This window comes from Mastacembelus armatus, chromosome 2 (assembly GCF_900324485.2).
Source record: "Mastacembelus armatus chromosome 2, fMasArm1.2, whole genome shotgun sequence".
In the NCBI taxonomy this organism is placed as follows: Eukaryota; Metazoa; Chordata; class Actinopteri; order Synbranchiformes; family Mastacembelidae; genus Mastacembelus; species Mastacembelus armatus.
The window spans coordinates 8167528-8183425 of NC_046634.1; the positions used below are offsets into that span (position 1 = coordinate 8167528).

The 15898-nt window shown below is 43.5% G+C and overlaps 1 protein-coding gene across 1 annotated transcript; it reads right to left on the bottom strand.

Annotated features, from left to right (window-relative positions):
- Positions 1 to 320: 320 nt before the first annotated feature.
- pou3f3b (POU class 3 homeobox 3b) lies at positions 321 to 3585 on the bottom strand. The gene is made up of 2 exons (XM_026302254.2): positions 1753 to 3585; positions 321 to 1421 (listed from the first exon to the last, which is right to left on the bottom strand). Exons 1-2 carry the CDS (start codon positions 2962 to 2964, stop codon positions 1323 to 1325), a joined length of 1311 nt encoding a protein of 436 aa, XP_026158039.1. The 5' UTR covers positions 2965 to 3585; the 3' UTR covers positions 321 to 1322.
- Positions 3586 to 15898: the final 12313 nt, after the last annotated feature.

Here is a 15898-nt window from a genome sequence, read left to right on the forward strand (position 1 = left end):
TAAGAGGCTGTAACCTCGGACCTGATGGGCTCTATATACGGAAAACGAGACATTAATACTCCAGCCTGTCGTATTTCTATTTTAGTAAATACAAAAAATAATAATACTAATCAGATTTCAGTTGTAATAGCTGACTGTTTTCATTGCACAGAGACTTTGTTCTGCGTTATTCTAAGGGAGGTTATTATTAGCTAGTCCACCATTTTCCTCATTAGCTTCTGCTGCTGTGCATGCAAAAATAGCACACAGGGTCATTCCTCTTCCAAAGACCAGCCACATACACGGGAACAATATAAACTTCAAAACACAAGATGACTGCATTTCATTCTAAGAAATTTATTGTGTCTCAATCAGCTCGTACGGAACCACTACTGAAATTAAATTACAATCAAATGATCACATCAAAATATACCCTTATTACCTAACAACGGTCAATGTCAGCTTATGGTGATTTGTGCTCCTTTAGAAACAATAATACAAAATTAAACAAATAAGGGCAACAACCAAAATATAAGAAAAAATTAAAATAACACAAGAAGGGGAAAGCATCTTACACAAGTTCCTGGGGGAAAATAAATTACCGTTTGGAATAATTCATATGTATTCCGAATAAAATATTAAAACAAGTCATTCTGATGAAAAATATAAAGTAAATAACTCAGATCAGTATCTGATCTAGTGATCTATATTGCCGGCTTTACAGAGTTTTGTTATTAAAACCTACCAAAGAATACTGCTTAGAAAGGGCAGCATTAATAGTATATCCACAGCACCCACTCAGTCACACTTGGCAACAGATTTTCAGATTTTTTCTCAAATAAGTGCAACTCAAGTCTTTTCAAATGTCTTATTCTCTATTCGCTGAAAAAGAAAAAGAAAAAATCCACTCACGGTGTCCAAGTCCGTTAAATAATAATAATAAAACCCCCACGTGAAAGAAAAAAGAAGGTGATCTTTGAGATCAGGCGGGGACAGTCCTGGTCCTGGTTGTCTTTTCTTTCATCAGGGCCTCAACCCGACAAAAAATCCCTAATCCTCCGTATGTGTGTGTGCATGTGTGTGTGTAAATGAAACCACGCAGTCCACCTCAGAAAATCAAATCGTTGTGAATTATGACGGAAGCTTCGTGGATGTCACTCTTCTTCGTGTTGTTGCAGTTTTTCCTCTGTTATTGTTTGAACGGGGGGAGGCGGTTCATTTCTAAATATACAAAATGCCTGCTCCTTTGTTTCTTCAATCAAACACAGGATAATGAAGAGGGACATTTTTGGAGTAGGGGAGTAAAAAAAGAAAAACAATACTTGGTTTCCTCTTGGTGTGTTTTAATGCGCCAAAATTACCTGGTGGAATGAACTTGTAGTTGTCACCCTCTGGTCGTTCGCCTCACTTGCATCTTTTAAGTAATCTACTAAAAAATGCCCCTGAAAGAAAAAAGCAGAAGGAACCTTTTAGGTTAAGACATTTCTGGGCCTGGAAGAAGGTTAACGGTGCGTTTTCTGAGGGGGTTGGGAGGAAGAAGGGAAAGGTTGCTGTTTTTTTCTCTTTCTTTTTTCTGGTGAAAAATAGATAACACATTTGGAGTCTCATTCATATTCCCTCACAATCACAGTATCAAAAAATTTGGCTATCTTGGCGATAGTCTGTATGTTTTTAATCAGTTTAATTTCATATAAAATATTCTTGTGTGCTGTTCTATGTTTCACTGAACATTCTTTTGCAGTCCATGGAGGGGGGCGGTGTTTCTGCACTCACATTGCCGACCTGAGAGTACACATCCTCCGGCGTCTGTGCCACTCCTGGGGGCGTCATCCGTTTTTCCTTCTGTCTCCTATTGCAAAACCACACTCTAACCACCTCTTTCTCCAGCTGCAAGTTGTCCGCCAGGCTGCTGATCTCCTGGGCCGAGGGCTTGGGGCATTTTAGGAAGTGGCTCTCCAAAGCCCCCTTGACGCTCACTTCGATGGATGTGCGCTTCTTTCGCTTCCTCCCCTGCGCCGCGATCTTGTCGATGCTGGTGGGGCTGCCGGTGGACGAGTCGGCCTCCTCAAGCCACTTGTTTAACAAAGGCTTGAGCTTGCACATGTTTTTGAAGCTGAGCTGCAGAGCCTCGAATCTGCAAATGGTTGTCTGAGAGAAAACGTTCCCATACAGCGTGCCCAAAGCCAAGCCGACGTCCGCCTGCGTAAAGCCCAGTTTGATCCTTCGCTGTTTGAACTGCTTGGCGAACTGTTCCAGGTCGTCCGAGGTCGGCGTGTCGTCGTCCGAGTGCGGGTCGTGGCTGTTGACGCCGCCGTGGTGCTGGTGATGCGGATGCTGGTGGTGATGATGGTGGTGGTGGCTGCCGTGGTCCAGATCCGGGGTGTCCCCCCTCACTAAGCTCGGGTGCACCAGGCTCTGGCTTCCCGGACTCAGCATCCCGTTCACAGTGAACCCCCCCGGCTGGGAGTAGATCAGCGACTGCTGCTGCTGCTGCCCCCCGGATATGGAGTTAATGTGAGCTGCAGTCGTGCTCCCCCAAGCCCCGGCGTGAGTCTGGTGAGGAGCTAAGTGAGGGGGCCTGTGGTGCAGCGCGGTGCCCGTGTGCAGATCGTCTCTGCCGGAGTTTTTCACGTCCTGCTGCTGCGGGCTGCCAGTCATCCCGACGGGACTCGACGACCAGGGCGATCCGGCTTCAGCTGCAGCCACAGCGGCTGCTGCTGCGGCCGCTGCAGCGTGTGGGAGGGATGTCACCCACTGATGGGCATGGCTCAGCATGTGTCCCCCGTTGCTCGCTGCCATTGCGCCTTGCATAAAGTCACTCTGTACCATCTTGACCGAGGGGTCTCCCCTGTACCCCCCAGACCCCGAGGTAACCGCAGCACTGCCCGGCTGCATGCCACCACCTCCGGAGTCAGAGTGCACGATGGAGCCGGACGATAAGATGCTATTGCTGGGCAGATAAGGATTGGAAGCCGCGGTGGCCATTCCGTCAACCCTTATGAATATGTTTGTGGATAACCCCCCTCCCTTTTTACAGTCACTTCTTTCGAGCAGGCAAATTGTATCTCATGAATTATTCAAACTTTAAAAGTACTGGTAGTTTTTTTGGCAAACACCATCGACGTGCGTAAAAACACCAAAAAGCTTCAAAAACGGTGCCAGAAAACTAAATAAATTCCGCATGTATTTACAACAGTCTACTTCAAACAGTTCTACATAGATATCGACGAATAAAATTCCAGGATTTTCAAAAGCCCTTTGAAACCATGTGCAGTCCGTTTGGAAAGTTTTGCACTTGGATGAAACAGTGAGCATTAAAATTCAAATATACAGGGAAAAAGCCTTGTCCCAAACAAACTTTTGGTGCTCGCGAAAAACAAAAAGCCTCGCAAATTCTCCACAATGTACAAAGTCCCAGTTTATGTCCCCTTTGGATGTGAAAAACATTAGCAGAGTGTCCTCAGTTCTTTTGTAATTCAGTCGCCGAAATTTCTCCCCTCGCTTTATTCTTTTCTCTGTCTTCTTTTATAGCACTGTAGAGCCTGTCTCTTTGTTCTGTTTTGATGTATATAAACCTGCCAAACCGCAAACTCCCGTTGAAGTACAATCCAGTATAACAGTGCACGGCGCTGCTCGCGAGCCTCTTCTCTCATTCGCTTGTTCTCTCTCTCCACCTCTTTCTCTACCTCGCTCTCTCTCTCTCTCCCTCCCTGACAGGCCGTGTAGTCCCGCCCCCTTCCAAGTCCGACGACGCGCGGATGTTTACCCCGTGCGTCCCCGTTCATTGGTTACCCGGAGTGTGATTGGCAGGTCTTGCCAGCCTTGCTCCGGGCGCACGAGCCCTCCTTCCGGCCGTTCCGATTGGCTGATTTTTAATTGCAGTCCAAACAAAACGGGGAATACAACTTGGTAGTAAACAGTACAGAAATATTAGCGCACAAACAGGGGTGAGGAGGTCGATGGAGTGTGACCTCCAGTGTGTGATCATCGTGAGTCAAACCAGGGCAGGACTTTGCTGTTTTCAGAAAACCTTAAAGCTTCAGGACAGTTTCCTATACATGTTATCAAGATGTATGTCAGCTCCAAAACACCGATAAACACTGTGGAGTTTTATCTTCTGTTATTGTTACAAACATCTTCACGACCAACTCGAGGCTTTTATTCAAAACGTGCTCGCGTTTGACATTATAAGATCTGGTGGTAACAATAATAATTATGTGGTCCCCTGAACTGATTATGTAATAGAATACAGCATCAATGCTGCATAGATTGGACTTAATTCCCTCTGGGCCACCCATGAAAAGACAGAAAAGCCCTAGAATAAAAAAAAAGGGCATATTCTATCTTGTTATTAACCTAGAAGCCTGCACGAGGTGCATGGGGTGTTGAAATGAGATGGAAACTGCTACCAAGTAGAGCTAATTACACGTCGTCATTTTTATAAACTCATCAAACTGCGTGTTATCAGAGCAGCATGCACGTATGTAAAACACGCGAGAACCAGAACAAGCGAATGCCACGACTGGGGTGCAGAAAAGGGACTGTGCAGCCTTGCGCCTCGGCTCCTCAGGAGTTAACGCACAAAGGTTGCGGGGATGCTTCCATGCGGAAACGCCGCGCACAGGCAACCTCACTGAAGCACAGTGAAGGAGAAAGTGGCAACCACAACAAGGGCAAATTGAGCAGTCCTTGGGGATTTGTGCGTGTGGGGCGGCAGGGCTGGAAGCGTCTGCTTATAAAAAAAAATCCAGAGATATGGCCCTTAAGATGACCACTAAACCTCGGAGATCAATGGGGCCTTTGTTTGTGCGTGGGATCCCCCTGTGCCTATGGACGCACCCATGGGTGCCGCAGTAAGTAAGTGGCAGATACACAGCTCCCACCGCACCCACTGGTTGAGTTTAGGGTGTGTGCACCCTGCTGAGTCCACCTGGCTGGAACAAGGCCTGTGGCAGGTGATTTTCTGACAGGATTAGCTGTATTTTGTATGTACGTTTTAAGCACATGTCGGGCGTTGACCTCAAACAACCCACAGAAGCTCCCAAATCAAAGATGACGCAAAGATTTTATTACAAAAGGGATTTAAGGGCAAATGTAAGGCGCTGGAGTAGCTGTGTGCGCCATGCCAGTGCCCCCCTTCTTCTTCTCTTCCCAGTAGACTTAATTTGGACTGGGCTCAAAACTGAGGGAGCCTCGTGGATTTGTTTACATTGAATAGGCAGGCTATGGGCCAGAGCCATGGGGCCCTCTATTCATTAATATACAGTGAGGATTTCTGTCTAAATTACTGCTGTTCAATCCACATTGCACGCTTTGAAAGGATGTCTCAGGCGGCCAGCAGAAACGGGACACCAAGGGCACATACGAAACCCTCTCCAAATCCAAAATATATACTATAATGTATATAAAGAGAGAGTCAAAAAGGCATTTCACAAATGTTCCCCCGAAATCACCGTGCACCGATAAAAATAAACACTCCTCTCTGATATATGATGTGTTTATTATTTATTTGCTTATTATAAAAAGGTCCCCAAGTTCCCTGCTGGGGGAGTTCATTTATTTTGTATGCAAAAAAAGAAAGAAAGGGGGGAGAGGAAAAAAAATCATCCCCAAGTATAACAAGAGACGAACAGTTAGTGCTGATTTTCATTTGCATAAATTTTCATATATTTTAGTGAAAATAATAGCGGGAGCCGAGGAGTGCTCCTGCTCAGTTGAGGCAGAGGAAAGAAAATCTTAGGGAGCACCGAGTCGTAGGAAGGAGAGATAACCATTTACAGGCTCCTTATGAACAATCTCAAGCTATTTCCCTTTTCTTGCATTAAAGGTAAGTCAACAATTATCTATGCGGATTTCTTTTTTCGCTTGAGGAATGTTAAGAGTTTATCTTCATGTCGCGCATTGCTCCACTGTAGCTGTAATGTGCTTCCTTATAGACTGGTCGCTGTTTTAAATGATATCTCAGCCTACTTCTTCGCCGATCTGCAGTCATATTCTCTGTAATTTATATTTAAAAACGAACTGCTAATGCGTGTCCCTTGCCTTTATCCTGAATGCGTAAAAATCAATAAACGCGCTGCTGTTTGCTTGTGCGCCGCAGCCTTTTTGCTTTTTATAGAAATAGCGGACAGATGGATAAGCTGTGCTGTTTTGTAGTGAATGTCCACCGGAGAAAAGTGCAATCAATCACATTTTAAGCAGGGAGAGAAGGGGAGAGAGAGAGAGAGCGAGTGAGAGAGACTCCTCGGTTGAATCCTCCAGAGGGATCGCGTAGGCAAGTGCAATATGAAATCGTTTAATATAAATCGATCTCACTGCTGCAAAGTTTGTTTAAAGTTTATATGCAGCAGCCTGGCGACCACAGCTCGGTCCTAAACTGCACTCATCAGACAAACCCTATGATTGCTTAGAAATAGCCTGGATTTGAATTAATGCGGACCGCTCTGCTCTGCTCTTTAGTTTTTCTGGTTTTGTTTTGGAGCCGTTCCAAGGAGCAAAGAACTAGAAAAGTCCTGAAAAAGTCAAACTAAAAACGACTGATTTTCCCACAAAATGTGCGGATTCAAAAGCGACACGGTCACAATCATTTAACAGCAGACAACTTATCATTTCAGTGTCGGTGACAAAGTCCATCACTGAGGCGCTATCACACATTAACAGCATCTGTGGAGAAGTCGTTTGGTTTTGCTATACTTTGCTAAAGGGTTATTTTTTCTCACGGGTTAACTCTTTTTTCCTTCATTGATGGGGAGTGCATTTCTGAACCCAGCACTTGGTAGCCATGGTGAGCCCAATAAAAGGGGGGAACACTAGTCGCATTAAGCTGTATGTTTGTGCACTGGAGTCGAGATGAAAAGAGCCTCGGTGTCCGGGGCCAGAAGCACCGGGGTCGGTAACGCGTTACAGTAACGCTGTTACTTCATGAATGAAAGGAGCAAGAACGAGCAATTATTCTGCTTTTACTGCTTTTTGGTCTTTTTAGGCGAATTCACGAAAAACCACCATCCTGTTTGACTCCGGTGCAGTTTTCAACACAGTGGATTCTTGTCAAAGTGTTGGTTTTACTTTATCTGAGTGGAAATGTTACTTTAGTTTTACGATGACTTTGTTGATAACTGAGTTACAGAACCAACCAAATTCTCGCGATGATTTAAAATAAGATCTGTCCATGCGCAGCTGAGTAGTAACGCAGTACTTTCTGTGTGGCAGTGGTGCCAAATTATTATTTACAGCGCAAAGAGAAAGGAAGTGAGGGGCGCGTTACTCTGAGCAGCCTTTAAATCCTGTAGGTCACAAGCTGTGGCCACGTCTTTCTTCTGTCACGATGAGACACATTGTTGGCTTCATCAGAAACAAAAAAATCATATTTGCCGCCAGGTGTCGCGCTCAGTCATGATGCAAATTCTGTAAATAAGTATACACTGCAAAAATAAGCCCTTTGTGAAGCATTTGAATTTTTCTACGATGTTATTTACTATTTTTTCGATTTTATTTACAAATGAAAGATCTGACAACGGTGAGCTGGGTTTGTGTTTTTCTCCTGGAATTAGTTTTATAAGACCGAAGCACTTTACGTTAATCGTATTTTGAAGAAATGTTTTGATTTAATAGCCGCCTGACTCATGATGCACTGTGCGCACTTGAAACCACCTGGCAGTGGATCTGTGACAGCTCATACCGTTGAAGAGGTGAGACAGGATACTAAATGAAACTCATGAAATGCTTATACATTTTTGCAGTGTATAGATGGGTTCTTATGGTGTTTTTATGGCCACCTTTCAAGATCAGGCCTGAATTGATGGCTGGATGTAAGATATCGCTGGGCCAGAGGAGGAAAATGACTGAACAGGGACAGATTTCTAAGGGCCAATAGAAAAACAATGTAATGCGGTGATAGAGTACACATGAAGTTGTTTTATACCTACAGTAATGATACACAAGTCCTGCTCCTACACAAGTTGTATGTCCAAATCTGAGGATCAAACCCCAAATATAAATTGTGTCCCACTCATCAATCCCACAGCCAATTACCATATACACACACATTTATTTCCGCATATTCCACCTTGCCCCATCAGCATCAGCGCGAGCAAACATGCTCGTATTGATCAGTACAAGCTGGTGACAGTAGCATCAATGACAGCGCAGCTCTAGTTGATATGCAAATAGTCTGTGATTAGATAGGCCCTGCACGCTGTTTTAAGCCGGTGGCCATCTGCAGTAGCCTATAAGCCATAAGTCTGAGCCAGCAGGTCTTTGTGGAAACATATGACTAACCGGAGACTTTAGGAATTATTAGCAAATGAGGGCTGGGCCAGACTCATGAATCATCCCGGGAATTAGTGCATTGCAATTTCTCTGCGTGCTTGACCGGCCATTTAGCGTTGCACTGTGCAGAGTTATTCTTCATCATCGTCATCATCAGCAGCAGCACCGCCACTACCAGCAACAACAAAGCATCAAAGCAGCACTGCGCGTTATTACTCTGCATTATGCAGCCATTCTGTCATGGTGTAACAATGACGGTTATTGGTAGCAGGAGGCCATTTATTTATTCCTCCAGGAGTAGATTGTATAATTCATCAAGCTGGTTTCATGAACTTGCATTTACCCAATCAGAAGCTAAATAAATCACTCTTATGCATGCCTGTGTACAGATAACGGGCCTGACTGTAAAAAAAAACCATGGGAGGTGAGGACAGAGTCCTTTCTGCTGTTTTAAAGGCGATTTAATTCAAACAAATGTGTTAAAGTAGAAAGATCCACTTGACGCTCATCATAAGACAGAAGTACCAAAATGAACAAAAACCTTTAATCTGTTCTCCCTCATAAAACACCTTCATAGTCTCATCACTTTGATTCAACTTTTTGCAGCAGCCATAAATTCACGACACCTGACGCTCAGATTTATGTCAGCCTCAAAAGGTGGGTAAACCCAGTGCAGGTGCCTGTAGCATCCACTGCGCCCTGGACACAATATTCTGATTAAATTGATGCAATTTCTGCCGTTTTAATTATGGCCTACTTAAATTGCCTATGGGCTTCATAATTTATTTTCTTCCCCTTGGTCCAGTCACTAATCCGGAACGACATACGCTGAGCGTGTCTCGCGTCAGGCCAAACGTTGATTTAAAGCCGAACCCAACTTGGAGCACTTAAATGATAATGCAGCTACTATACCGTTAATTAAATGGGCTACACTGAACATCAGCGCAGAGCATTAAACATGCCTTTAATTTCAGACATGAATGGGATTTTTTCCTCAACCCATTCAAATGAGAAAGAGGCTCTTTATTAATATTCTATTAATAAATGTCAATATAAAGTTATATACAGCTCGTATTCCACCAAGCGGGTCAGTAATTAGCGTGTATTTGCTGTGCAGCGCTGTGGGCCTGCTGCTGGCAAATGGGCTGACATGCAGGTAAAGATTATATGTTTAGTGTTATCACAAGACTCTCCAGGGGTGCTCAGTGCCCATTTCACCAAGAGTCTTGGCTCACACATGGATCAGCACAGCTGGTATTGACTGTGGATTGGAAATCAATAGGGATGCCATTATTTGGCCTAAAATAGGGTTCTGTGGTGTCAAAAAGCAGTTTAAAGGGCAGGTGTTTGGAAAGTGGGTGCTTTTATTTCATCATTTCTTCCGTGTGTGTGTTTTGGTATTAAATGAAATAGTAAAATAATTTATTACAGAGCAGCAAGAATGTATTTAATTCTTATTTGTGGGCAGTGGGAATGTGCAACAGATTAAAATAAATCACATTATAATAACAGCTAACTTTAAAAGAATTGAACAGGTGTTATTCAATATGGAAGTAAAGGTCAGTTGCAGTGGGGTTAGTTATTTCTGAAAAAATAACGTGGGGGAGGACAAGATTCATCTTATGTGACCTGCTCATCACACACACACAGAAAAAAGGCAGTGGTGAGGAGGTGAGTGATGGGACAGATAGGATGAAGTGCAGCTTTCTGAGTCACAGAGGTGGAGGAGAGAGGAAAACGGCGTGTGTGTGTGTGTGTGTGTGTTTGGGTGAGGGGGAGGGAGTGCTTTGTCTGTCAGTCTTCAGCTTCACTCCACCCCCACCCAAGTCCCTTCACCCACTGCTCATTGGGTGCCGGTTACCTCACAGTCTCGGGCACATCCCTCCTTCTCACTGTGTGTAACTCCCACAGACGTACAGATGTAAAACACATCAGCATGGACACACACGTCTAAACACCCCCACCTGCAGCAGCAGCACCACAACAAACCACATCATTCTGTATGCAAATCAGAAGACGGACATACTGGTATGTTCTGTTCTATTGGGCTATTACACAGGCTAATCAGGAATGATATTGTCTTATTAAGTAGCGTAATTAATAAATAAACTAAATCTGCTGAAAATCACATCTATAGTAGTCTTCAGCTGCTTGGTTTGTAGCCACTGAGCATGTCTCTCCACAGACTCAGCTTTTTGTTTTTGTTTGTTAAACAGTGGCGTTCCCTGAGGATAGAGGGGGTTTGTGGCACCAACCCTGCCCAGGATTACATTAATCAAAGTATTTATTTCCCTCGGGGGGCCAGGCGCAAATCACTCCAAATCCCAGTAAAATTGGATAACAGAAGAATGGACGCACCTAGGGTAGCCCTCTGTGGCACTTTTTTTTTACTCATTTCACCAACTTAATGGATCTAGTTCTATCTAACTTTGTGGAACAGTGTGTGGAAGAGCGGGAGGGAGGGAGGGGGCTGAAAAACTAGAGGTGTTCGGGCCTTTGAGAAGACAAACAACATAATTGGATGGAAGCGGGCGCTCAGGTAGAGAAAAAAAAAAAAACAACACTAACCACATCCCTGATAGAAGTGACTGGATATAGAGCTGTACAAATAACAGCCATCTCTGATTCCCTGTCGAGACTATACGCACGTCTGGGTCCGAGCCTGCAACAGGAAAAACTAGCCCCTCTAAGATCCCCCATCTGTGATAGACACATCAACCTCCAACACCAAAGCTGCCTGCTCTCTCTCTCTCTGCTAAGTCTGGTCAATCCACTGCAAAACCCACAAAGTGGTAAAAAAACAACTAAAAATTCCTGATACCGTCTTTGCACTATTTGCTAAGTAATTACGTGTGATGTTTGGGCAAAGCCCAGATGGCTAATAAATCAGCAAATGTTTACAGCCAAGCCGGTGCTGATAAGGCAATAAATACAGCACCCAATATGCTGCCTATTACAGGTAATGCAAATAAAATAATAGGGCTGTAATTTTTCCTTATGTGTTGTTGTGGTGGTGGCGGTGGCACTGCCTCTCTGTCTTTGATATTCATGAGGAAAATGGGGAGGAAATGTCGTCTCTTTGTCTTTATGGACGCCGCATTGTAGCACAAATTCAACACTCCTGCTCTAGCCCCAATCAGGGATAAATAATGGCCTCGCTGCGTTGGATTGGAGGCAACCATGCCACCCCCAGGAACACACACACACACACACACACACACACACACACACACACACACACACACACACACACACACACACAAAACCACATACGCACGCAAACACAGTTGCATGTTTGTAGACACTATATCTGCTAGGGTGTATGAGTGGGGCCCTGACTCTGAACCTGGCCTCGGGGTGAAAGAAATCTGCCTGCTCTGTGTACAATACATTAACTAAATGTGTACTTTTAGTATTTTGTGTGTACACAGAGGAATACACACGGCCTCAGTGGTGTCCAGAGTATCTGTGAGGCTGCACACAGCGTACCTACATCTGCACAGAAAGCTGCAGGTTTATCCTGCCTGTGCGTTTATTTGTTCATTAAATACACGTGTCGAGGTGAAGGTGTGACGCGTACAGAGAGATAGGCATCTGTGTGATGATCCATGATGCTTAGCAAATGAGCAGAAAATCTACAGCTCTAATGGGACGAGCGCAGGGTGGATGGAGTGGAAATTAAAGGATGTGAACACTGAGCGATGTAAACGCCAAAATCAGTATTTACAAGGCAATAACAGAAAAGTGTCAGTGTGTGAATGTAGCTTGACTATTAGAACTTACATTACTGTTATAGTCTCTGAAGTTCATTATGCTTTTTAGGTATAATTATCCTAGATACACTTGCTGTTAAACTTTTTTTTTTTTTTAAAGCAACTCCTCAGGACTATCAAGAACAGTAAGAGAATTAGTCTGAATATAAAGTATAGCAACTGTTACATTCAAGAGCTTTTTCTTACTATGTAAAATTGTATGAAAGTCGATGAAAGAGTAGAAAAATAGATTCTGTGGTCGAAAACTGTACAGAATCCATTTAAAGCAACATCAAAAATATACATGAAGTTGAAATTAAGGAGCTAAAACTTGCAAACACACTTTTCTTTAAAAGGCTCCCGTATGTCCTCACACTTTGACAGCTGTATTAAACTGTACTGCGTCTCCATTACACACACCACATAAACATGTATGACTGACTGAGTACAACTAGCTAGCTCCAGCTTCAAGACGTCTATAACAATGATCGGTGACTCTCAACTTCAGAATGGGGCTTTGCTGTTGGGGTCGGCGGGTGTTGTTGATGATATGCGACCGCGGGTGACATGTGCTATTCATACACGAGCTTGTGTGGTCACGTTCAGCAGCCGGAAAGTCTTGATTCATGCGGGCATTATGCACGCCGGACGCTTATGGCACCTCTCCCTGTTGCCGTGCAGTCAGGCCCATTTGTTTGGAAATGGGTTTACATACATCTTCTTCTACATGGCTCTCCCTCTTCCCCTCCCTGGGCTTACAGCTCTCTCTCTCTCTCACACACACACACACACACACACACACAGAAGGAGTCTGAGAGAGAAGGTAAACTAAAAGCTACAAACAAGCCACAGGGTCTTTAGGTGATGCAAGTCTGTCGGCCATGTTGGAGGGTTTTAGCTGTGCAGCTGTGGATTTGAAAGGATGATTGTGTCTCTACATGTTGGATTTTGGGTACTTTTTATTGCTCTTTCTTGGTTTTTAACTTGTATTCATATATTTTGTTTCTCCAACACATCCTCAGAGTGTGGTTGGAAACCTGTCTGATATGAGCACCAGCTAATATACTGCAGGCCTAATTAGCAGCTATCTGCTAATAATAAGCCCCCTACATAATAGTGTTACAGGCTTAGATCGTGTTATGGAACAACAGATCACATAGACTCTGGCATTGTCCACCAATTGATTTCAGAACCGATTTAAAAGCCTGTTACTTAGAAAAGTTACTGTAGATCGGCTCAGTTTGAGATTTGTTTGACAAATCATACTTTAGGATGTTTTTCTTCCAACTTTAACATCAAATGTGCTACATTTAGTCACATATATTTAATATAACAGGAACATTTTGGTTTTGAAACCACATTTTTTAGGGGCTTTAATGTTTTACTTTTAAAGTTCTCTGCATTCTGACTCTGCTGTACTTTCGTGAGCTTTTGTTCCCACACCAACCTGCACTCAACCTTAGATCCTGAGAAATGCCAGAAATTCCTGGGTTTAGAGTTAAAACTAAACATGACTAAAGGAGACTCTACATTTGCTGTCAAGGTCCCTGGAAGATCCGCAAGTTACTGAAAACAAATTTTTTTATGAACTTGCTTTTCTGCATTTCGTGATCTGTTTACAGGCTCTTTTGAGTCTTTTGATTTGGGTTCTTTTTCTGGATCAGCAGACCTATTTGTGTTTGTGTTGTCTTAATGATTTGTTTTAGTGTCCTGGCATGTGTTTGTCTTCTTAGCAATTTGTTCTACAAAGTGCTATACAAATAAAGGGTTAGAATAACAGATACAAAGGAGAATCAGCTCGCTAGTTAACACTGCTGTGCTAAGCTTGTATGACTGCTGGCTACTGAACTGTATATACGACATATATAACATGACTGCCATGTTTTGATCATGTCCCTCTTTCTACATGATTTATGCCATTTCAATAATTCCCACATTCATTTCTGAATTAATTTAAATAAAAAAAAAACAAAACCTAAACTGTACACTGTTGCACTCACAGAAGATGCTAAGAGTCAGAAATATCTTTATGCCCTTTTAACTCAAACAGACATGATTTCTGGATGTGTGACAACTGCAGTGCCTCTATAGTTATATAATTGGCCACAGTTACATGCACCCTCTCTTCCCTGTTCACAGAGCCTCTGCTAGCCCCCTTCCCCATCCCTCCTCCTCTGCCCAGGCCTGGCGTGAGTGCTCAAGCCAGCAACATCACAAAAGTAGCTTTGAGGGGACTGCACGTTGGCTGCCGACCCCTCTGAGCTCACACCCACCACACATTACTCATGAAGAGGCCTCAATGCAGACTCGAACCAGGCTAGGAAACAGTATATATCATAGTACTACAGGAGGGGTGGATGGGTTTACTAACCTCTTTCCTCTGTTTTGTTTTAGAGCTTGCTTTTTGTTTTACGTTGGAGGGGAATCTTTAGCTGTATAAATGATGAGTAGTTAGACAAGAATTAATCAATGCAGCGCAGAATCGAGTACAATAGAACTTTGTTGTTCATCCATGTTGGAAAATTGCCTCAGCATGGACTGTCAAGTCAAATATTCCTCTCAGTTTTTGGCCTTTGGTCGTGAACTGTCAGGTTGTCACTGCAGGAAGTGATGCTGTGTATGAACATGTGCACTGGATACTGGATATGTGTGTGTGTGTGTGTGTGTGTGTGTGTGTGTGTGTGTGTGTGCTTCCCCATTGGTTGCCTGTTTTGGCGAGTGTCTTCTAGAGAAATGAATACCAGGATTTGTTTATAGCTGAGCAGGATCACATTAAATCTGCCCCCCTGAGAGTTTCTTCTCTTGATATAAATAATTTTCACATTTTTCTGACTATGTTTCACACTGGCATGGCACATATTGTCACTTTGGGACAAAACACATTTTTTACTTTTGAGTACAACATATGGCACCACACATGCTGGCATCAGTATATATCATCTCAACAGTATCACTGCTCGTGTGGATGTCTTCATTGTCAAAACAGGAGAAAATACTGAAAGCATTTTGTTCCCCAACCTCCAAATCAAGGTCTTCCACAGGGACGCCTCCTTTGTATGACTGAACTTGAGATAATGCAGGGTGTCACGTAAAATGAAATTACACGCAGCACGCCGCTCTCTCCTCTGCACAGTGCTGCGCGTCTTGTTATTCTCAGACTGTAACCTTCATATTGTAGGTGTGAGACGAAAGCTTAGCAAAGCATGGCCAATTCTCAGCGGTTACGCCTGTGGTTGGGAGTGTGTGTTTTAAATTCAGTCCTCCCTGGTGTGCGCCGCTGTGTTTGTCGTAGACCTTTTCGGATTAGTGGTCCACAAACACAAATCCTCCCAACAATAACTAACACACGTCTCAATACATTGTCAGTATCTGCCACAGAAACTCTAGCTCAGCCTACATTTATCCAACTGGTGTGCTCTCCTACAGCTGAAACTTTGAATGGCGCTGTTACATAACGCTGCTCTGTTCTCCAGTAATCTGACTGCTTGTCTTAGAGTCTTCTGCTCAGATAAACGCACCCACAGAGGAGACTGTGTCAGAGCTGTGATCTATATTCTGATACTTAAATGTCTGTTTATCTGCACAATGCTGCTGCTGCTGCGTTTGTATTTATAAAGTTTAGATCTTCACTTTTGTAAAACCGAGGCCCCACACAGCCCTAATTATAACTTTACCATCATTTGGAAACTAGTCCACCTACTCTAAATGGTAAAACCAACTGGTCTCAAGTTTAATCATTGTTCTTTTAAAAACAATAGAATTTTGGTTGATTGGTTTCACTTCTCTCAGTTTCCAGAAACAAACCTCAAGTGGAGAAAATGACAGTTTAAGTTGAGATTCAAGCACTAACAATGAAGCAGCTTCTATGAAAAATCCCATTCATGACGATTGAATTTCAG

Excerpts from the sequence above, each read along its gene's own strand:
- pou3f3b (XM_026302254.2), bottom strand. The coding sequence starts at position 2,964 with ATGGCCACCGCGGCTTCCAATCCTTATCTGCCCAGCAATAGCATCTTA. Across the intron at positions 1,422-1,752 it reads TGTACTCTCAGGTCGGCAAT|GGGCATTTTTTAGTAGATTA; the intron begins GTGAGTGCAGAA and ends TTTTTCTTTCAG.